Source organism: Aspergillus viridinutans, assembly GCF_018404265.1.
Source record: "Aspergillus viridinutans IFM 47045 DNA, scaffold_4, whole genome shotgun sequence".
Taxonomy (NCBI): Eukaryota; Fungi; Ascomycota; class Eurotiomycetes; order Eurotiales; family Aspergillaceae; genus Aspergillus; species Aspergillus viridinutans.
Window position 1 is genome coordinate 688676 of NW_025091220.1, and position 22022 is coordinate 710697.

A 22022-nucleotide genomic window follows, 5' to 3' on the forward strand; every position below is an offset into this window, starting at 1 on the left:
CTTTGATTAGATCGATTTATCCTTTCAAGACCGGACACATTGGATAAATGAATCCGTCCGGACTTTGACAGGCCTTCAAAGGGCTCATCGTCCGATGACCGCAATCATCCTATATTGTGGCCGATACAACTCACTGGATCTGTGTTTAGTTTAGCCTTATTTTGTAGACAATGTGGACTACGGTCGATCATCATACAAGAAGGAACTGAACACAGTCGTACTATTACTATATCCACTAATGATAGCATAAATTCAGTCATCCTCATGCAGTCCTTGTGTCGTCATATAACACCGTCCCAGTCGGGTACTATATAGATGACTCGGAGTGATGCCTTACGGTTTCAATAGCACATAGGACACTCTAGCCTGGCTTAACCGGTCCTTGCAAACAAGCTCGCGGACCAGAACCATAATTTGAATAATCTTCTGCTTCAATGGCGTCGATAACATAACGGCATATTACAACAGGTAGTCCCATATAGTAGATCAGTTCCATGATCATAATGCATACCTGCAATTGAAGCAGGCGATAAGTACATTCATCAGCTATCTATACTACTGTAGACGATCAGAGATACAGTACCGTTTCCGAATACTGTTCTTGCCCTGAAGACTTTGAGAAGCCGACAAGAGTCACGCCGACCCCTCCCACCCCCTCCCCTCCCCCCGGGCCCCCGGGCACCCAGCTCACACTCTTCAAGTCGCCTCGGTTTCTGTTCCTCTCCTTTTCTTTTCCTTTCCTTTCCTCGAAGACCCCAATTTTTCGAGGACGTGTGCTTTCTTTACTAGATACTTATAGTGTCGTTTCAAGAAATTACATTCATTCTCAGGTTACTTTCTTCAGAAAACGAAGACATGGAACCAATTGTGGTCTTCCTCGCGCGTTCTTCTAGTCTTCATGGGCCTACTGCCAACGCAACGCATGAATTCCTTCTGCAAAGCCTGCAGTTCACCCAAAAAGCCTATGAGAAGACATATGGGATGCTTTCTCAGGATCCAATCTTTCTTACATTCATCCAGTCTTCTGAGGATTTCCGTCCTCGAGGACGAATGGTTACTCGATTACTAGAGATACTCAATACAGCCAGGGAAACCAGCTGTTCTGTCACTATGGTTGTGAATGGATGGGATGGCATATTTACAAATTCATTTGTATTTGCCGACATCTTCACGCCATACTGTGATATTGAAATCAAATTGAGATTCTTTGTCGATGTACCACGAGTCTTCAGAGAAGCAGATGCTCAAGCAGCTGTAAAGCTGCTAAGATGTGAGATAGATGCTGATGAAACCCCGTTTGATACAGCTGAGTTTGTGAAAAACATCCAGATAGTCAGCTTCATAAAGCAGAACTTGTCGGATTTACGCAACCAGCTCATTCAGACATCCTATAACCGCAACACCCCCCCTGACTTGCACTTGAACGAAGATGCGCCGGCTAAGTATACCTGTGACCAGTGCAATGAAGGCTTTGATAAGGCCCTTCTTTTGGCTGTGCATAAAAGGAATAACCATGGCAACGAGACTGAGGAGGAAAAGACTTGTCGCTACTGCCACAAGATCTTTGCACGGAAGGACGTTCGTGTCAAACACGAGGACAGGTACTGCAGCCAGAAACCTGGATACGTCCGCCCTCCTCCTCGCACTCTGAAGCGCTCTTTTCCAAGTGCAAGTGGATCTACCAATGGATTCATTCCATATGCAGAGATTCAGCAGTACTCAGATGAGTGGCCTGCTATCAATGCGGAGAATCCAGTGATCTATAGGGGTGAGGTGTTCTGTCGCTGGTCTGGGTGCCAGCGCAAGGTCAGTGTAAAGTTTCTACCTGCTGGTGATCGATGCTAACCTTAACTGTCTTCACTTTAGACTCCTTTCAATGAAGCATGCAAGCTGGTCCGACATCTCAAACGAGAGCATAAGCTGGACTTGCCGAAAAAGAGCCCTGGTAATCTGAATGCACGGGAACAACGGCTTCATGATGAGGGACTTGAGTGGCTTGCACGCTGTGCTTTCTTTGGGAGGGATAAGGTTGATGACGAGGCGCCTGTCCCTACTCGGCACTAGGCATCTGCTTGGTTCTGAGTCTTCCGGATGGAATAGGAGTGATGATATGATAAATACTCACTTCAATGTATTTGAAGGTATATGGCTAACCGTGGTCAGGATCTTCGAATCTTCCGCAAGATTTGGTGGCTTTGCCACTTAACTCCTTTTTTTTTTCATCAATTCTGTCGGCATGCTCCGACTGCTTGGAGAAGAAGATTAGGATCTGAGACAACACAAGCAAGGTCTTCATTCGAATACATTACAGTCGGTCGCCTGAGACGGTCGGGTACGAAGTTTTTCGAGTTAAGGTTGTCGGTGAAGGCTTTTCTCCGTCTCGGTAAGTTATTGGACCCCGGAAGCTGTTCTGTTTGGTTCTAATATCTCCCAGTCCCAGATGATTGCTTCGCTCCGCTACCATGGTTATCTTTTGTGGGATGAAGATGTTTAATATTTGGAGAGGTTTGGAAATGATTTGCTTACTGACCTCGTTTGCGTTCCATGGAAATCCACAATAGATTAAACGCTGACCATGAGTTTCTTGTCCACAAAGCAGACATTGAATGCGCGTGTTTCCACTTCGATCATGAGTTTCAACCTCAGATAATGCTCTCGGGCGAGCACTCATCAAATGAACACATACGTATCCGAAAATTCATCTCCACGATTCGAACCCTGGCGTCGGGGCATTCCACCATATAACAGCACTTTCTTGAGTCACACATGGAAAACAGCTTTCATGATTCAAACCAAGGCACCCCAGCATCAGGCCCAACGCAATGTCAAAGTCCCGTCAGGCTATAAATGACGAGCTTGATGAGATATTTTCTGATAAGTCCAGTTTCTACGGTACAGCCATTCTACCCGAACCTGGTCTTAATGTCCTTATATTCTAACTATTGAAAATAATAGGCGACGACGCAGAAAAGTCCCATTTGGAAGATAGACAAACATCCACCCATACCTCCTATCTACGACCAAGCATGAATCACGAGCCCCAAAGCCCGTTCCCGATGGCGATCAAGCCAAACACGAATTGTCATTAGATACAGACCTGCTCTCCGAGATCCCCCTCACAACATTGCGCCGCAATGCGCGCAGCCCAAAAGAGTCCATCCACAACTTCCTAGCGCACCTGCCCCCATCTACGACAGAAGAAAAAGATGTTGGGCCATGGATATACATCACGAACCTGCCCCGCAAAGCTGATCCAGACAAGCAGGCTATCGCCAGACTCGTCCGTGAGGGAACCGAACTACTTCACAGATTCGAGGACCAGAAAGTAGAGCATGATCGCTCGAGGTCCAAATCCAAGACAGCGCTGACGCGCAATGAGGCGATCGAGTCAGTGCCACTGGTACCCGTCTTAGTGCGTATAGCTGGAAGGAATGGCAGCTACTTACCTATCAGATGTCCAGCTCATGACTGAGTTCAGCGTCGATGTGTCTATCGAAAGCTCAAGGTAAGGATAGACGCCGTTCATGCTGCTAGGTTACGACATGGCTAATCGGATAACTCATGAGTATTACCAGTCAGAGTCAGCACGACGAACGAATGTCGATATGGGAACGGACCATCAGCCTCGAACATATGGCATGAACAGTATCTTCGTGTTCTAAGAGATGATGTACGATGACTATGTTCCTTTTCTCTAGAAGCCAGACAGATAGTAATGTCCTGCAGCTTTGGCTGTATGTGCTATGTTTGAGTATCCATTGAATCGTAATGGACGTAGCGTAAACGTCACTTTATATGTTTGAAGATCACTTATCTCATGCCATTATCTTGTGTTTTTCAGACTATGAATAGTAATTCTTGAAGTTTAATTATGTAACTCTCTCCAAGTCGCAGTGCACAGTGGCAGATTCCAACCAATCTCCAATTCACTGCTGTGGAAGTGTCTAGATGATATACAACATGTCTCGCATTCTTATATTCACTACCGCTTGATTATTGTTGGCATACATAATTTGTATTCACTCCATCATAAGATCGAACCGGCTCAGATCTTGGACGGACCCAACATATTCACTTTCCAACGTACTCAATATCACGTTCTTGTTCCCTGTTGCTTTTACTTTCCTCCTTTGGCTGCTGCAGACGCTCCAGATAGGAAGAATACACTATGCATTCGATTTCATCGTGTTCCTTCATCCATTTCATCCATCTGCATCGGAGCCATACGGTTGCTGGATCTATGAAGCTTCTAGTCGATTTTGTGCCCGTGATACTGCTAGTGGCTCCATTGAATATATAGGAGCTGGCACGCATATCCGGGAAGATGCTTCATCGTGGGGAGCAGCCGTGCCGGGTTGCACCTGGGCAGGAAGCTCAAATTGTTCGGATGGTTGGCCAACTGAAACCCTCCGGGAACATTCAATCGCGGCTCTCCTGCCGTTACTCGTCAACCCATTGGATAACTATGTGCAGGGCCTGGAGACACTCAGGAGCTTCAGAGCAAAGAGATACATGAGAGAGCTAGGAGCTATCTCACCAATTTGACAGCATAGTAGGCTATCTCTTCGAACAAGTTGGGTCCGGCGCGCAGGTAAGTATCCCAGCCATGAAATGATGGAAAGAGCTCACAATTGACTATTACTGAAGCTTTCGCTCAGGTCCAGGAGATTTTCAAGTCAGCCTCCGAGGTGACGCAAAAGCAGTTCATGGTGCTGCGCATTTACGCGCTTAAAGCTCTGGACAAGAAATAAGCCTAGGAAAGGTATGTGGATATCTGGGTTCGAGTGACTACATGAGCTGATGCTGTTCAGTGCCGACTAGGGCCATATGTGGACGACTACCGATCGTCTATGGGATCACAATGGCAGGAGGAGCCTTCTGTTTGCGGAAGTTAATGACCCCCCTGGGTCTGAGCTTCAAGCCACCTTTCAAAATGCGAGTCAGGAGTTCGAGGAGAAGGCAATCGACTAATCCCATACGCAGGTCCAATTCGGAGGACTGGGGTGGAACGCCCTGGAGTGATGATTCATTACCACAGCCTTTGTGGAAGACCTTAAAGCTTAATTTAAGCTTGTACTGCTCTGGGTACCTAAGGCTAAACAGCAACGGCATCCATAGATGATATCAGCCAGCGGCATACACAAGTTTTGCGAATACCCGGAAAATGCTTCAACTTGGCACCATTCCCATGCCCCATATTCCGGCTATGATGCAAGGTATGGTCTATGGTGTCAAGAAGAGCAGGGCCAAGGCAATCACACCAAGAGAAGGATGCCAATGGCACAAGAATACGCCTGATATTTATTAAATCAGGGCAAGATAACCGAGGTCTTACGAAAGACTAATATACCAAAGTATCTCTTTAAGATAACCGATTTAAGGAGCACAATCAGAGGCCAAAGCAATGGCATTGCGCCCGTTTTCCAACAATCGCAGAGCTATTTTTGCTCTTGCAAGCCCCTTAATAGGGTATGTTTCCAGAAATGATAACGAAGTTTACAATCCCTCGAAAAGGGCCGCTTTGCTGTCAAGCAAATTGGAATCCGCCGCTCTCAGGCATAGGCTCCACTCGACTTTTGCTTCTGCCATAAGCGGAGATGCCTGCATTCCGTTGCCTATCTTTCTGTCGCTTTCTCATCAAGAGAAATGATTACTCCGATAACTTCCGCTAGCAACTCTGGTCTGGTCAGAGTTCCTCAGGCATTTTTGCTGCCACTCGCTCCGCCTCGGGGCTATAATGAGGCCACGAGCCAATATGTTTTTAAACAAGGTCCCCTCTGAATTGATCATTGATTTTGCCGACTTCCTCGGACCCAAAGATCTCAATGCTCTAGGTCCAAACCGCCAGCTCCTTCACAAACCTGGTGGGTCTTCATCTCCTAGACCGTGGCCTGGCTGACCCGAAGTTGGAGATACTCCTTTGGGCTGCTGCCAAAGGAGACGAGGATATAATCAGGAAGTTACTGGTACGGGCCAACATCGGGCTAAATGACAGCACTACACCCATGATGGCCCTGTTTGCAGGCTTTGGACAGCGGTACTAATGAGTCATCTTCTGTGAGTATCTCTGATTAAGGTATCTGCTTAGTGTCCTCGTGTTGTTGTTGTTGCTAACATGTAAAGAATGGCTTTTAGTACCCTTGCCGAAGCATTAGATAAACGATTACAGGGCACGGACCGCAGCCTTTCTGAGCAAAGGAATGAAGGCTTCCGAAATGGACGATGTTTATAACCGCCGATCGAGTGGGATGGGAAACCAGAGAAGGAGTCGCATCTGGGTTCGACACCAGCCCATGTCTAGTGACAAGTGGAACGACAACCTGTTCAATACCGCCGATGTTCAGCAGGCACAGCTGGCCATTATCCAAGAAAACCCTTTATCCCCGCATCAGCGACAAGAAAGCGCCAAAGAGGAAGCTGATATACTCATTTTGAAGAGAATTATCTCGTTACCGATGCCAGGAAAACATACCGCTCTTGCCTTTGGTGCTTGCCGTGGACTTGAAAATGTGGTCAGACGATCACTGGCTACGAAGCTAGGCGATATCAACGCAAAAATCCACTCAATCATACCTGGTGAGGCCCCAGGCGAAGCATTGTCCTGCATACTTTCTTTACCTAACAAGCTTTTACTAGAGATAGCAAAACACCTCCGGAATCAAGTTTACCTTAATGCATTCTCTTGCATGAACCGATTTATCTTTAGCATCATAAACGCATCACACCCGATCACTGTCTGAGAAGCCAGGCGACATCAACGCGAAAATCAGCTCTGTCATACCGATTAGTGACGAACAGCTCCACACGCCTCTTTATTACGGACTGGAAAGCGAACAAATATGAGTGATCGAGCTTATACTCAGTGGACACGCGTCTTTGTCGTGGAAATGTTGTTATTCCCAGGTTGGATCGATTCAAATGTCTGAGTCGAAGTTGAGACAGGGGAGAACGCAGGCTGGGACCTTCTTATTGGTCTTCTGCTAAGCAGCACAGCGCGACCGCATTCCCTTCTTTGATAGTAACTTTCATCTTTGGCGGTTGACTTTCGACTGGAACCCTATCCGTATTTAACTATAGAACCACAAGCTCCAACATTTACAAGGCATTTCGATCTGCAACCTCAAAAAAAAAGAGAAAAGAAAAGAAAAATTATAATAATAAAAAAAAGCGAAAGAAAAAAGTCCCTTTGGCATAAGGGATGACTACTTAGGGGCGGCAAAAAAAGGAGGATAGGCTTGGCACTCCCTAAGGAATTTGACTGAGAACGAGTTCACCGTCGTTGTCTCTGATTCGACTACCATCCTAAAAACGACAAGGCAGGGATTCGACCTGGTTCACGAATGAATTTGATATTCATATTCAAATCAAACGCCTTAAACCACTCCGCCACCTTGCCGGTGGTTGAAATACTGAAATTCGATGTGAATTATCCTGAAAAAATAGAATTCGCCTCCACTACACTGTAGAAGGATTGAATGTAACCCGAACTTGCGCCAGTTCTTAGTATGAGTGCGGTCATTTCTCATCTCTAATGGATCAATTACCTGCAGGTTAGAGTCCAGAGATACCGTTGATGACATCCTGAACCAAGGTCACTAACAAACGATCAGTCCTACCCTCCATGTCGTATATACAAGTTCAGGTTAAATTCAACCCTTCTAGTGGAGGGGAAGCTTTTTCTCTTTTATAGTGATAAGAGACAACAATTTCTGATAGTTCAACAACAGGCAAGGTGGCCGAGTGGTTAAGGCGTTCGTGCTGTGCATAAATTCTAACTTTACAGGGTACTACATTATAAGGATTTAATATTCATGTTTGGTATTCAATATTGATACTATTGTATTTGATATCCTTACTATATGTCGACTCAGAAGTTGGCCAAAGTACTTGTCGAACATGCCATTCGTTGCCCTTCCTTTGAGTTTGGAAGATCAAAATATCGCTGAGACATATCGCTGAGACAAATGATAAAGTCCCAGAATGTTTGCCGACAAAGCAGTATGAAGAAGTGGTCTGGGACTAATTTCTTCCCCCACATGTATGTTCGCATCGTGGCGCCGTTCTACGCGCGTCTGGAGAGCAAAAGAAGCAAGCAGAGGGAACCTTGAAGACTTCAGAGCACCATGTCCTAATAACTTCATGGCTGAAGTGACTTGGCCTAAGTGTATCCAGATTAGCCTCATTAATCAGGCACTAGCGGGATTGTTGCAACTTGCAACCAATCCTCAGAAAAGTCCTCCAGTGAGAGGAAACGATCCGCCATTTTTGAGTGTAATTGAGGTGCTAAAAGTCCCAGGACTGGCCTGCAAGCGCTGTAGATCAAAGCGGATGTAGGAAACGAGATTGAGGTTAAATGTAATGCTCCAGCTGGCGCTTTGAGCTGTAAATGAGTGTCGATGGAGCCCGGGGATTCTGCTGCGGAGGGCAGTCAGGAAGCTTCCGTAGTTGGTCTGGACTCTAGAGCTTCGATGAGCTTCATCATGAACACGTCCCTGTCTTATAACCTCATTATCGAATTCCGTAGGGAGCGTCTGTGAATCTGGCCCTTGTCTTTCTTTTGGTTAGTTTCCAATAAACTTCCTCCTTAATTCTAATCATAAAATTGAACTCTACAACAGGCATGGTGGCCGAGTAAGGGCGTTTGACTGGGCTCGCAATCAATCATTCGTGGACCAGGCCCTGCCTAATGTATATCTACATATATATCTTCCGTTCTTTTTTTTTTTTTTAGGACCCTATTGTTGACCTGTGATTGTCGCAATCAGAGCTGGATAGGTTCCTTTATGGGGTGGCATTGTTTTGTAGCTGTGCTTTGTCCAATGCTTGCGTGCTCAAATCCAGAGCTAGATTCAACTTTTATAAATCCATATCTCGACAAAGAAGCAACGCACATGCTGTATTATCATCATTGTAATGTAAGAATATCTTTTGATAGGTTGTAGACCCTTAAATTCTTTTAGCATTTGATGTCGATATCTACCAAAGAGAATCGCAACATGACTATTTAGCTTGATTAATCTTGCCAACTAACTGAGAATGCCAACAAGAGTAGAAGCATCCAGGTATGAAGCAGAACTCTTACAGCCCAACATGAAAAACTCAGTGCTTTCCTTTGGCAAGAACTTAAGGATAGTTGGGGTAGCTAATCATTGTAAAAATACTAAAAGTCCGCATCTGGATTGCAGCTACAATCTGCTGTACTAGCTGTGTATGCAACAAATATCATAGTGGCACATTTCAGTTTAGACCAATATTCAACCAGCTATGCCAAAGAAGCAGTTAATAAATGTTTGTTTCTCTCAAACTATATACACTATTCATGACCATTTCCCCATTCAATGAGAGGCCCTAACTTTTGCTGCAGGCACGAGCTGATTAGTGATGGTAGGGACTAGGGATTGAAAGATTGAGAGAGAAGAGAAAAGGGAAAACAACATACAGATAGACGTTCTGTATCAGCGACCAGTATGTAATCTCTCAGTAGATATTGGTATCCAGGCTGCGTACTTGGCTGTTTCAGGAAGCCACAGGTGTTAAGAGACATGATGATGAGTAAAACATCTGCTATTGGGCATGTTGGAGTATGTTTGCTCCTCGCAGAAGATCTAGACATAGCCAGCTCTTAGAGTTGACCAATGATAATTGGATAATGTATGCTGCAAGTATCATATAGAACTACCAGGATCCTCCTACAGATTTTGTTAGTCAGGGTCGTCTGCCTTGAAGCCTGAATCTTCACTGAGACCTGCTACATAAGAGTTCTTACGTTCCTTCATCCTCCACTTTCCTCCTACACGTACGACAACAGTGTCATCTTTATTGAACAACTCAACGCAATTCTAAGATTCTATCATTTTACCTCATCAAATAGGCCATCAAAATGTTTAATCCAGATCCCCCTGCCTGCAAAGGGTGTGGTGCTATGGGACCGCACATTACTTTGAGATGTCCATATCTTCCTTGCTCGTACTGTCGTCAGGAGGGACACATCATAGATGAGTGCCCTACCTGTCCTGTCTGTCAAACCTGCCATCAGAAAGGCCATAAATCCGATTGCCCCGAGAGAAGGAATCGCTATCAGGAAATAGTTGAAACTCCTATACCGCGAAGGCCAGGTGCAAGCTCCATATTTTCAGCGAATCCTCGACCGCGTGACTCTCAGAGCTCAAAGACAGGCATTCGACCTTCCACGCCGCAGAAAACCCCGTCACAGCCAGCGAATTTTTCGACTAATTATAAACTGCCAACGTCCGATTCACGAGCGGCAGTGGGACAGGAAAACGAACCGGTAAGGCTACCATAATCCTCCGTTTAGTATGATGCTAAGAATTTTCAGAACGCCTATCTGATCACACCAAAAATCACATTCCCAGACCTCAAACTAACACTCAGTATCGTCATGGACTATCTATCAAATCAAGGAGATGGGAATATGAGGCACATCCCGTATAAAAAGGTCATCAATGCCGTGGGGAAAGAGGATCTTATCGAAGTGCTCCTCAATGGTATCTGTCCAGAAATCAGGGAACTACAAGGGAAGGAGATAACCGCTAAAGAGTATGTACTGCCACTATTATAGCATAAATTACTCTTACAAATGATCTGACCTGATTAGACTCGAATCCATTCGTGAGAGACAACTCAGAGATGGAGCGGACCTGTGGCGTACCAACAGTGGCTATCTAGACTTTGTCCTCGACGATCGAAAGGAAGATTACTGGCGCGCTTATGTTGGCCAGTCCAACAATCCTATGCTGAGGATAAGCCAACATATCAGAAATATACGTGATCGTAAGCGTGACAGCTTACATTACTATATCATATGGAAGAGGGACCACTTCAGATCAGCAAATTTCATCCGGCTATGGTCAATACCATATATCGCCATGGATTCACCAGAGCTTCAGCTTATTGCCCAGAACATTCTTGAAGTAGGCATGTGCTATGCTTTTCAATCCCTCCCTCCAGCGACCTTAGAAAGAATCTTTGGAAAAGTGGTGGACAGCCCTTATGCAGGCGTGGGACTCAACGTTGTCTCACCACTGTTTCAAGGATCAAATCTACGAGTAGAGGCACGCCATCATTTCTCTCAGCAAGTAGCTGGCTCCCAAGACCCTGAAATCCGGGATTGGCCGGCATTTCGGGCAAGGGAGAGAGCGAAGGAGGAAAAAGACGAGAAAGAAGGCAGAGCCTTCACAAAATTACCAAAGCAGATGATGAGTCTTGAAGACGTCAATCGTGCCCTTGCTTCCGCTATTGCAGCAGAACCTGATCTCTCACATCTTCAACCTCCCGATTTCAAGGGACGTGCACTGCGAGAGTCTCATGACAATCACCAAGTTGATCTAAGACGGTTGAAAGCGCGAACTGCTGTCAGAGTCTGCACTGACCTTGGACTTAATGAGATTCCTGCCATGATACAACCAGATGGGAATGTCAATGCACATATTGGTATAGTGCTTGATTATGTCCTACCAGGGAGGAATAAAGAGGACTCCATCTTTAGTCTACTTCCTTGGGGTATTAAGGAAAGTGGATTTAACCATGCAAATTGCTTGATTTGGGTTCACAACTTGCGCTTATATGATGTCTCTTCCTTGTTGCGGGAGAAAATCAGATCCATAAGTGCAAAGGAGTTTGAAATTCTCCGCAAGTTTAACCATGAACTTATCAACCAGAGCCAGCTGAAAGTGATCATCATGTGTGGATCCTTTGATAAGACTATTCTGGTACCTGAGGATGCCCCCAACGTTTCAGTCAATCTTGAAGAATTCAGCTTTGATATGTTTCTTGAGCATGATGGGTACTGTGTCACCAGGATTTATGCCTGTTCACCTGCTGCATTGCCAGCCCTTCTAGATGATAAATGGCGGGAAGCTCGAAAGATTAGCCTCTTATTCAGATTTGCAACACTGATCACAGGAACACCAGGTATCTGGCCAGGATTCCAGAATTCAGCAATTACTTGCACTGAGATAGACCGACTGGTTCATAACGACAGAATTGCAAGGGCAGAAGGACGGCCAGCGACTACCGTCGACTCCCTCAGCCCCAGCCTTCGGTTTTGGCTTGGGACCAAAGGTTTTGAGAAGGAAGAAGATATTCTCCACCTCCAAGCAAAAACAAGTCTGGCCGAAGCCCTTATGATGGTCATGTGTTTACTTCCATGCCGGCCGAGCGACATAACGGCAAATCTCCAGAAGAGAGCAGTGACTCCGAGTATGACTAAAAGAAGGGGTGTATGGACCAAAGAGCAGCTTGACCACGTAAAGAGTTTACTTGTCGAGCTTAACCCGAAATGGTTCCCAGATCATATGTATAGCAAGAAGATGCAATCTACAAGCAAATACAAGATCGAAGCCGACAATCCGAATGCCAATCTCGATGCGGCCAAGGCGACCAAGGCGACCGAAGACGCCCAATTGGAAGAGGTAAATCCTCTCGACGAACCCCTCTCTGATGGCCCACAGGAAGACGCTTCCATCAAAGCTGCCAAAGGAGCCACGGTCAAGCAAATGTTGCAAGCCGAGATGGACCTCGACGAAGACCCTGATGTCATCCCCGAGGAAATTGTGACTGATGACCCCAATGGTTACCTTGAGGTGACTGAGGATCAATTGGAAGAAGCAGTAAATGCTATCGACCAGGTCCTGTCCGATGATGCACAGGAAGACGCCGCCATCAAAGTTAAAGTTGCCAAAGAAGCCAAGGTCAAGAGAGTGCTGCAAGTAGAGACGGATCTCGCTGAAGACCCAGATGCCCTCCTTGAGATGGATGAGGAGACTTTGGAAAAGACCAGGGAAATCTCATACGATGTCCCCTTTCAAGGTCTCTCGCAAAAGCGTTCTCGTGCAAATGCCGAACTGGTCCCGAAATACAAAAGAAGGATGCAACTACTCAACGGCGGCCGCCTTTATAAAGGCTGCAAGAAAGACGGGAACACGATTACTGTTCTGTTGCCCAAGTATGTTGTCGCAGCAATTAGAGCTCCGCCTGGACAGCGTGATGCAAAATACGATCTGCTAGTTCGGGCGGAGCTCAAGCCGCCTGGTGAAAGACACCCCAATTGCTGGGCCACACAGACTCGAGATAGTGATCCAGGTGCCCGTGTCGGAATCACTGTGAGAAGAAAAGAAGGCAATAGGTGGATCACGACCTATGCTACCAACGATGGCCCATGGGCCCCATACAAAGCCAACACATTTGCGGATTGGCTGACTGGCGTGGAGTCCATACGTATCGCCCAAAAGCCCAGGAGATACCTCCATTTCCAACCATGGCAAAAGAACTTGTCCGAGGAATTGAAATTCTTCGTTGGGGGAGGTTACACTAACGATGAGGGGGAACCATTCAAGAATCGGGAGAAAAATATACATTTGGCTCATGTAGCCTTAAACCAACACCTGCCACAGGCAACAAGCTCTCTACCCGGTTATGATCAAGACTCGGACTCCCAGGACGAGGATAGTGAAGAGGATCTCGAGGTGTAATGCAGTCCCCCAATATGCCGTCACCTGTTATGCTAAAACGCATGGTGCTTTGAGCGCGCGGCTTTTGTCCCTCTGCCCGCTGAATGAGAAGATGCTTTTATGCTGCTTTCCCGATCTCTGAACCTATGATAGTTTGTTGACTCTTTCTGCCACAACAAAATCCAATTTGATTCCACCATCATTTGCAACTGGCCTCAGGCTCAAAACCATTCTGTCTTCTAGCTGACCTCTCCTGATGGACAACGTGCGCGACCTTGACTGGTCCCTTGATATTCGGGGTGAACCGGTTGAGAAGCCGCTAAATGCTACCGGCAATCGTCTGTCGTCCTCCTCCAGACGCGAGCCGAGGTCGTGGAGGAGCCATGCAGTCCTGCGTGGTCGCACCACAACACAAACGAAAATCTTTGCATAAGGGCGCGTGTGCACATTGTCTGTAGGGTAACCAAGGTGCCCAGTGTACGGTCAGGTTGCGCGAGCGTACTGCGACCTGGCATCAACAAGTTGATCAGTAAGTGTCTTTATCCTCTCGTGTCAATCTTTGCTAATTCGCATAACGGCATCATTTGCGCTGGTGGCCTGGGCTACCTCTCTAGATACCCCCCAAGCTGTGAGACATGCCTGCCAGCGAAGATGAGCCCCTTGATGTTGGGAAGTCGTTCACGATTCCCCCACCCATCATACCCGCTCTCGTGCCACTACTTCCCCGATCACTGCGACGAAGGCTACACTTCCTGGTCCGAGTCGCGCCACACCTTCCTCGACCTCCGCCGTAAGGGAAAACAAGCATCGTCAAGAAACGCCACGCGGGGATCCAGGGACGGACCGAACACAAGAGTGGAGAAATGAGCAGGCCTTGGTGCCTCCCTCAAGCCGTCCGATGCTTCCGAGTTAACGCGGAGAAGAACAACGACAAACAACAAAAGAGTTCCATCTTTTACTCCTGATCTTTTTGACTCAGCTATTATGGTTTTGCGGTCTCTCGTAGGCTGCGTTGACACGTACGCTCGCCTTCTTTATTCCTGAAATGGCAACAACAAAGACACACGAGAACAATTTGGCCCCGGTTTCTACACAGCCAACGCTTTCGATACGCGTTCGCATAATCTAGTTTCCCCGGGGCTGTCATGATCTTCAAAGACTCCGATCTCTGGGGACTCAAAGTCTGGGAGCCAACTGCCGATCATTGAGATCAACTGATAGCGGCGTGGACCCGTTCACCTCTATCCAGCGTCAGCGACGGGAATCCGCAGAAATACAGGGATGCAGACTTCATTCGTGGACCGATATCTGAACCAAACAAGACGAGCAATTTCCGCCAGCAAAGAGACACAGATCAGCTTGTTGCAGTAAGCTACGAGGGGTGCGCTGTGCTGTCTGCGTCACTCCACACAATCATCTATGTTGAACCTCGGAGGATTACAACACAACATATTGAACATGCATTGGAAGGCTTCCACCGTGTGTAGATAGCAACAGTCCTTATTACGTTGATTACATCTATTCACTCCGAGATCTTTAAGCGTTGGAACTGTAAGAGTGCTGGGTCTGTAGCCAAATCAATGAATACATCTGTCTCGCCGTGATTGACTACATCTGACACGCCCCGTACGCCTTGCATAAAAGTTTGACCTCTTCATCCCCCCAGGCTTCGCTGATACATAAGATAAGTCTGCTCTCAGCATGGTTGTCTGTAGCCCAGTCTAGCTTTACCTTAGAAGCTCGACGATCGAATTAAGGCAGAGGCACCATGCCATCAAATTGACCAGTCTCTTCGATAGGACTCATCCACGCTACACGTCCGCTGGTGAATATTTCCGCTTCAGGCCTCCGCTGATTCAGAACTTCGATATTGTCGAATATTCCAGCCCGGAGAATGGTCGTCTCGGCCGGAACACCCTCAGAATTCATTCTCAGCCCGTAGAGCGGTGTGCCTAGGCGATCTCATCAGATAATGTCTTCCCAACCCAGTCATATAGCCCTGCACGGTACACACCACAGTCTGCGCAGAAATAGTTCTTGATATGAGTCCCGCTGTCCGCTATTTTGGGCGATTCTTTTGGCCTCCCGGTTACTTTCAGGTCGGCCCATTTGACGACGAAATTGTATGAGTAGAGAGAGCCGGTGAGTTTCCGGCAGTCGGAACAGTGGCAGAGTCCCTGGAGAAAAGCAGGGTAAGTGTAGGTCATGGACAGGCTGATTCATTTGTGGAGGTCACCAACCACCGTCATGGGTTGACCGCTATATTCAATGCGGACCTTTCCGCAGAAACAACCGCCAGTAGCGGTAGTAGTAGTAGGGGTGGCCATTTAAACAGCGTGTATCTGATGTTATAATGCTACAGAAGGCTGATGAGAGAAATTTCACACTATTCTACTCGGCGTGGGCGAACATTTATCTACCTGAGACGTAAGCAAACTTATGACTCTTACGAGCGATCCAATAGTAAGTTTGTAATCGTTGGTATCGTTGGGCCCAACATAAGCGCGTTGGGTCTAAGCATTCTAGTCAACAATTCTGTGCAGGAATATTATGGCCTTGTCATAAGTTCCTGCGGATATTTTTGACGGTTCTTTTGCTGTGTTTAGGATAGGGTAGTCTCGGTGTCATATTGGGCTTAAGGGTATGGGCCGTATGGCAATCCTCGAGATAGTGCTGCAGAATAGAGGGGCGGCGAGGTGCGAGTATATCAGTCTTTCATGTAATTTATAACATCATACATAATGCAATGCAATCATGCTGGAGTAAAAAATCTATTCTTACACAATGAATCATTACGACTTGCCTGATTATGGAGTAGCGTTGTTTCAGTTACGAGGTGACAAACAAGCATGTCTATCTACCTCGGGTACGATGGTCGTCATATGTCAACCCATGTCCAGACAGCCATCTCTAGCTAGTAAGTATGATAGCAGTAGGGTCAACACAGCAGGGAATACAACAATAGTTATAAGTAGTTTCTGTGGGTTACATTGATCGCCAACAGATGCCAGCATTTAACCCTTAAATCTGGTGGAGTCTTGTACTTATCAAGATAACTGTCTCATACAGATATCACAGATGTTGTGAAAGGGTTATAGTATGCCGTATGGCCTAATCATAGGCTCAAGCATAGAATTGAGCGTAGACTTAAGCATACCTTAGTAGTCTGATAGCCTGTTATTTAAGGTATTCAGGCCTCACCTCCTACCTACCTTACCTACCTACCTTAATGATCATGGATGGTCGCATCGTTGACCAATGAAATAGAAGAGCACTGGGATAGCTGACCAATCAAAGTGCTTGGCAGTCATAGGTACTGCTGAACACATCATTACACTTCTATTTCTACTACACTATATAGTGGTTCTATGTCTACAGGTGCCTAGTAGATAGGATGCTCAAATTTGCACTTAATCTGAGCTCGTATAGCAACGCATCAAGCCATGGCGTGTTCACCACAGGCAACAGACCAGTCACCAGGCCTTCTTTTATCATTTCCGCAGGAAATCCTCCAATCAATTCTGAACAACCTTCTCATAAACGAACTCTACACGGACAGTTCCATACAGAAGCGCCTATCCTGTCGGGTCCTGCCTTTATGCCAGATTGTCCGCAGTACAAAAAGCATCCGTGGCGTCTGCAGCTCGTGGGCAAACGCTACCCGTTCCCTTGTCTTTCGAGGAAAATCAACAAGGGATGGTTTAGTCCTAAAACTTCCCCGTCTCTTGTCCGAGGAAGGCCTTCGGACATTTCCACTGCTCAGGGATTGCATGGTGGAACTCTGTCATCCGTACTTGCTTCCCGGGCTCAATTCTCTCCAGCAGGATCTAGCAAAGGCCTCCGTGGATTCACGCAAATATGTCTGTGCTGTTACCTGGACATGCGACGACTTCTATAATATAGTTAGTGATGTGGCTTGGTACATGGGATATGGGGGGATTCGGCAGGAGTTTGTGCATACCTTCACAGAGAAATGCATTGCCACGGGCCTGAAGATTGTGGACTGTGATGGTCACCGTCCAAATGGCGGCAGTTCAGTTGACAGTGAGCAGTTGAAGGAGGCTGCCATCAGGGCGATGAAAAACTTCTTCTTTAAAGAAGTCCTTGCCCTTTGGTACTACAATGCCCATATTGTTCTACAGATTCTCAGTGCATTCCCCCTCCTGGAGTACCTTGTCCTACCGGACTTTCTGCACCTGCCGTTTCTGACAAGGATGGAATATTTCTTTCCTCCATGTACTGATCCTGATGATGAGTCGTCTCCATTCGCCCCTGTCAACTTCTCCCCTCCGCAGATGTTGCAAACTCTTGGGATTACATATAGGGAGAATGGCCGTCGTTACTCGGACATTATGGCGTCTGCCAAGGTGGTGGATATTTTCTCAACACACTATAACCAGATCTTGGCCTTGTTCAGTCGCAGGTTTAGTTGTCTGCCCTCTGGCCTGCTGTCCCTGCTGATATTTAACGGTTGGTTCAATGGAAATTGTTTCGAAATTAGAACTGATGTTGTTGAGAGGTTGAGGAATCACGTCGATAAGGCAGTTTCTGATATACCAGATAGAAAGAAGCCCAGGCTGTTTGATGTGCAAAAACTGAGGAATTTAATGGATGAAATGTAGGAAGCCTGGTTGTCACGATTACCTAGTATCATACTGATATCTTCAAGCTGAAATTTTGCTAAATTAGCCGTACTGATAGAAATGAATAACTACCATTGACTTGAATTCCCCTCTCTGCTTTAGGAAGATTGCTATGCTAATAGGCATGCCCCATGCCTAGGTGTAGACAAGTCTTCCAGTGAAAGTGTGCAATCCTAGGACGCTGAACCACTGCCAATGTCAAACTACTGGCCTTGATTTGTGTTTCCGCTTGTCTTAAGAGTTTCGCGGTTGTCCAATCTTGCTTGACATTAGACCAGTTGTTGACTGAGACCGTAATGGCTCAAGTCACTTCAAGAAAAGGCGAGTACCGACAAAAAGTGGTCATCTATAAAGAATCGAAGAGCTCAGGCGCCCGAAATCCACATAGATCATCACCATCAACCTTCCACCCTTGATCTGATAAAAAGCTATCCAAGTCTCTTTTCAAATCTTCCGCATCCACGTAGCCATATTCCCAACACTTTCGCACGATATCGCCCAGATATTCCCTCTCAAGGATCGGCCATTGATGCTGCACCACCATCTGCCGGATCTCTGCATTCTCCCGTTCATGGCCAGGCCAGGACCCTGTCATGAGCTGATAGATAAGACATCCCCAGAGAAACAGATCAGTATGAACAGTGGCCACCTGACTATGTCATCAGGGTATATTGCAGGGGTGGAATGCCTCATCCCTAACAGTCTCATTAATATACTTCCTGAATCTCTGACTATCAATGTAAACAGCGTCAAGGAAGCCAAGTAGTGAGAGTGAGAGAGATGAAGATAATTAGTATAATTTAATCTGCAGATCGCCAAAGATAATGTTCCTTAAATGTACAAAAGATAGTGCTGACACCAGATGTAATGCCTATTGATAAATTAGTGGCTGGTACTTAGGCGTAATCCGCGATGGTCCATCTGCATCAGAGTACATAGTAGACCTGTGCTTAGCCACGAGCTTATCGACTGTAGTTGATGGCTTGTCAAGGATAGGAACCCCAAAGAATGGGTCGCGATGGTCGAAGCGAACAAGGTGAGGGTGTGTTTCGGCAAGCTGTTCATATACACAGGTGGCCTTCCACACGCGTCGCAGGTCACCAGTCGTCACCTGTGGACCGTCTGGCTCGTCGTATCTTTCTAGATCGTTGTTAAACATGTCATCGAAGTGGTCCTGAGTCAGAAGCGCAACAAATCTGTCGTCAATCTGTGTCGCTGTTACGTTGTCTATCTCCGCCTCGAATATTTGCTCTGCGGGGATGTTGGGTATGCGTGGGTGGTGCATTAGGCGTCTGAGTAAATCCGGACGAGAACCTGGAAGAGGCTGGAGATTACGACCTCCTCGACCGACAGTACGTGCCATTATGGACTGTCAATGGAAGGACTTCAGTATACGTAGAATTTAGTAGAGGTCTGTCACATGGAGGTTCAAGGATTCAAGAGTGTTTCGTCCAGGTTTGAGACAAACTGTTGGTCCACTGCTCGCGCTCTTCCCCACCTTCTCCCCTTGATAGACGGTTGAGCTAGCTACGACCGCCAACCAGAGAAGGTTGGCCTCGTTGTGGGAAACCGCTTATGCACTCTATAGCCACCTCACATATCTGGGCCCAATCAAACAAGGAAACACTGCCATCTGATGTATTCATGGCGCTTATCCAAAGAAATCTCTCACTTTTGGTAGCCTTGTTATCCCTAATGGTGGTATGGGTGGGTTACTTTTCGACTGGCTGGAATGGCCTCGGGCCTGAAGCTCGTTAGAGCGAGACATCTTGCAATTAAACTGGAGTTCTGAACCATCATCGGTTCCCTTACTCTTTTACCTCAGGGCCAGGTCTAGATGGTTTTCTACCGAGACTCGATCTGTCTTCAAGGTCTCCCAGCATAAAAGGTGGGTGATATTTCCGTTACATAGGAGGTCCGATGCGACAACAGGTTCGCATTAAGTGCTTGCTCTGTAAAGTCCCCTTCCTGCCTGGGAAGTCCGAAGGACGTCGAACAAGGCCTGATATCGGGAATAATACCCGAAAGCATGGCTAATGTCTGCAACAGGAAAATCTGTCGTCTACACAAAAAGCTGCACCTTCGTCTTCATCCTTACTCTGGTCAATATGTGTGTTTACTCTCGAGTGGTGCAGCACTACTCTCGATGCACTTTCCCTGATGGGGAAGACCATAACCTCCCGATTATACGGAGAATTGAGACGATACAACCAAACATGAGTCAAGGCGTCATAAACAAGCTTTCCTGCGTGAAGGAGAAGGGCGCTGATGGATTTTGTGCCGATGCAGTGCAATGGCCACCTAACCTCGGGTCAACCAAGTTGAAAGGCCGTTGTCCTATTTGTCAGGCAAATGGGCTCTACAACGACTGACAACGTTAGTTAAATGTATGATCCATCTGTCAGTTGTCAATGCTAGTGCTTTGTAATTTAGAGAGCTGTTTCCTTTGAATGTAAGACTCTGAATCCTGGACTTGAACAGAGGATAAGCATGGGAAACGGAGATATGATGAAAGCTGGCAGAAGTTCCTCTCAACACCGACAAAATGAAATTCTTATCAAAATAATCACTGGTTCTTCCTCCTAATCATGACAAGGACAGTGATAACTATTCCCAAAGAAAGTCCAGTAAACCAGAGTAGAGGCGGATGTGAGGGAGAGGAGGTGGCCTTCAAATCACATATGACTTCCTCTGCGGTCTCATATTTATTTGACCAACATTTCCTGATTACCGCCCGGATATCGGCAGCAATGCGTCCTAAATCTGGAAATTCTCGCTGGTGTAGTAATTTCCGGATTTCTCTGCTAGATCTATCAGCATACAATTGATGTCCCACGCTGATTTCATAGATAACAGTCCCAAGAGCAAATAGGTCGTCAATCTCCGTCGAGTCCAAGTCGTAGTCAGAGCACGGTCTCTCATATCGTGTCGAATACGATACCACGGCCGCGGTGTCGTCGATCCGAGAGCCACCAAAATCTGCTAGGGCCAAGGTGCCATCTTCCTGAATCAAGAAATTGTGGCTGCCAAAGTCGCTATGTATTACATTCTTGGAGTGGATAAATCGTAGGGCTTCCGCGGCTTGCAGAGGCCATCTTTAACGCGTCAGTCAGAAGGACAGTCTTGAAGGGAGTTTAATCGTACTGAGCCCGCTTGTCTTGATAGTTCGAGAGCGCAAGATTGTCCGCCAGGGTCCCAGCACGGTGATATTGAAAAACAAGCCCACTTGGGAGACCATTTCCCTGACAATACTCGCCGTAGTAACGCAGAATAAAAGGATGATGGCCAAGTCGTTCGTAGATACGTTTTTCTGTCGGTTGCAAATTTCCCACGACGGGATGATCAAAAGTTTCCTTAATGACAAACCCGGTGTCGGCTACTTTGATAACCTGTGCAAAACAGCCGACACCAGCAAGTTGTATCTGATTTCTGTCTGCTTTTTCTAGAGCTTCCGCCACAAAGGGTGGTAGGGTATTCGACATTTGGAGAGCGTACTTGTCCAATTCGGCTTGGGACACGGGGGGCTGCGATGAGTGTTAAGATAACAGGAGCAAAGGGGCGCTATGCCTCATACGGCCTAGAACCCACTACCCCTTGTTTGATGTTTCACACTTTCACTCCACCAAGCAGACATCAACAATCATCGAAGTATGGCAACCAGAGAAACCATTGGGAACAATTGAGGAAAAGAGGGGAGTACAGTACAGCATTTAATTGTCTACGAATAGATCATCTATTGTCATCTGCTTCGGGTGTTTTTTTGCGTCTTTCTGTAGGATGCTTCTCCTATTGGATGAAAAAGGAGGAAAGCTGATATGATGATCGATGATGATGATCAAAGGAGAGAGGTACAGGAAGAAGTAGTCCGTACATCACATGATGGGTAGGTGATCATTGTTTTGCTTTCCTA

The 22022-nt window shown here is 46.6% G+C and overlaps 5 protein-coding genes and 1 non-coding gene across 6 annotated transcripts; 3 read left to right on the forward strand and 3 right to left on the reverse strand.

The window, feature by feature from the left end:
- Positions 1 to 1110: 1110 nt before the first annotated feature.
- Positions 1111 to 2064, forward strand: Aspvir_006255 (uncharacterized protein; the record flags this gene model as incomplete). Its single annotated transcript, XM_043269458.1, has 2 exons — positions 1111 to 1806; positions 1867 to 2064. The coding sequence occupies 2 exons, from the start codon at positions 1111 to 1113 to the stop codon at positions 2062 to 2064; spliced, it is 894 nt and encodes a 297-aa protein (XP_043125393.1).
- A 758-nt stretch (positions 2065 to 2822) lies between these two features.
- Aspvir_006256 (uncharacterized protein) lies at positions 2823 to 3642 on the forward strand (the record flags this gene model as incomplete). Its single annotated transcript, XM_043269459.1, has 4 exons — positions 2823 to 2924; positions 2990 to 3400; positions 3462 to 3505; positions 3576 to 3642. 4 exons carry the CDS (start codon positions 2823 to 2825, stop codon positions 3640 to 3642), a joined length of 624 nt encoding a protein of 207 aa, XP_043125394.1.
- Positions 3643 to 7309: 3667 nt separating this feature from the next.
- Positions 7310 to 7396, reverse strand: Aspvir_006257. The gene has a single exon. It is a non-coding gene; the product is annotated as a tRNA-Ser (tRNA).
- Positions 7397 to 10399: 3003 nt separating this feature from the next.
- On the forward strand, positions 10400 to 13490 carry Aspvir_006258 (uncharacterized protein; the record flags this gene model as incomplete). Its single annotated transcript, XM_043269460.1, has 2 exons — positions 10400 to 10557; positions 10616 to 13490. 2 exons carry the CDS (start codon positions 10400 to 10402, stop codon positions 13488 to 13490), a joined length of 3033 nt encoding a protein of 1010 aa, XP_043125395.1.
- Positions 13491 to 18983: 5493 nt separating this feature from the next.
- On the reverse strand, positions 18984 to 19475 carry Aspvir_006259 (uncharacterized protein; the record flags this gene model as incomplete). The annotated part of the gene is made up of 1 exon (XM_043269461.1): positions 18984 to 19475. The coding sequence occupies one exon, from the start codon at positions 19473 to 19475 to the stop codon at positions 18984 to 18986; it is 492 nt and encodes a 163-aa protein (XP_043125396.1).
- Positions 19476 to 20916: 1441 nt separating this feature from the next.
- Aspvir_006260 (uncharacterized protein) lies at positions 20917 to 21594 on the reverse strand (the record flags this gene model as incomplete). Its single annotated transcript, XM_043269462.1, has 3 exons — positions 20917 to 20922; positions 20967 to 21207; positions 21257 to 21594. The coding sequence occupies 3 exons, from the start codon at positions 21592 to 21594 to the stop codon at positions 20917 to 20919; spliced, it is 585 nt and encodes a 194-aa protein (XP_043125397.1).
- Positions 21595 to 22022: the final 428 nt, after the last annotated feature.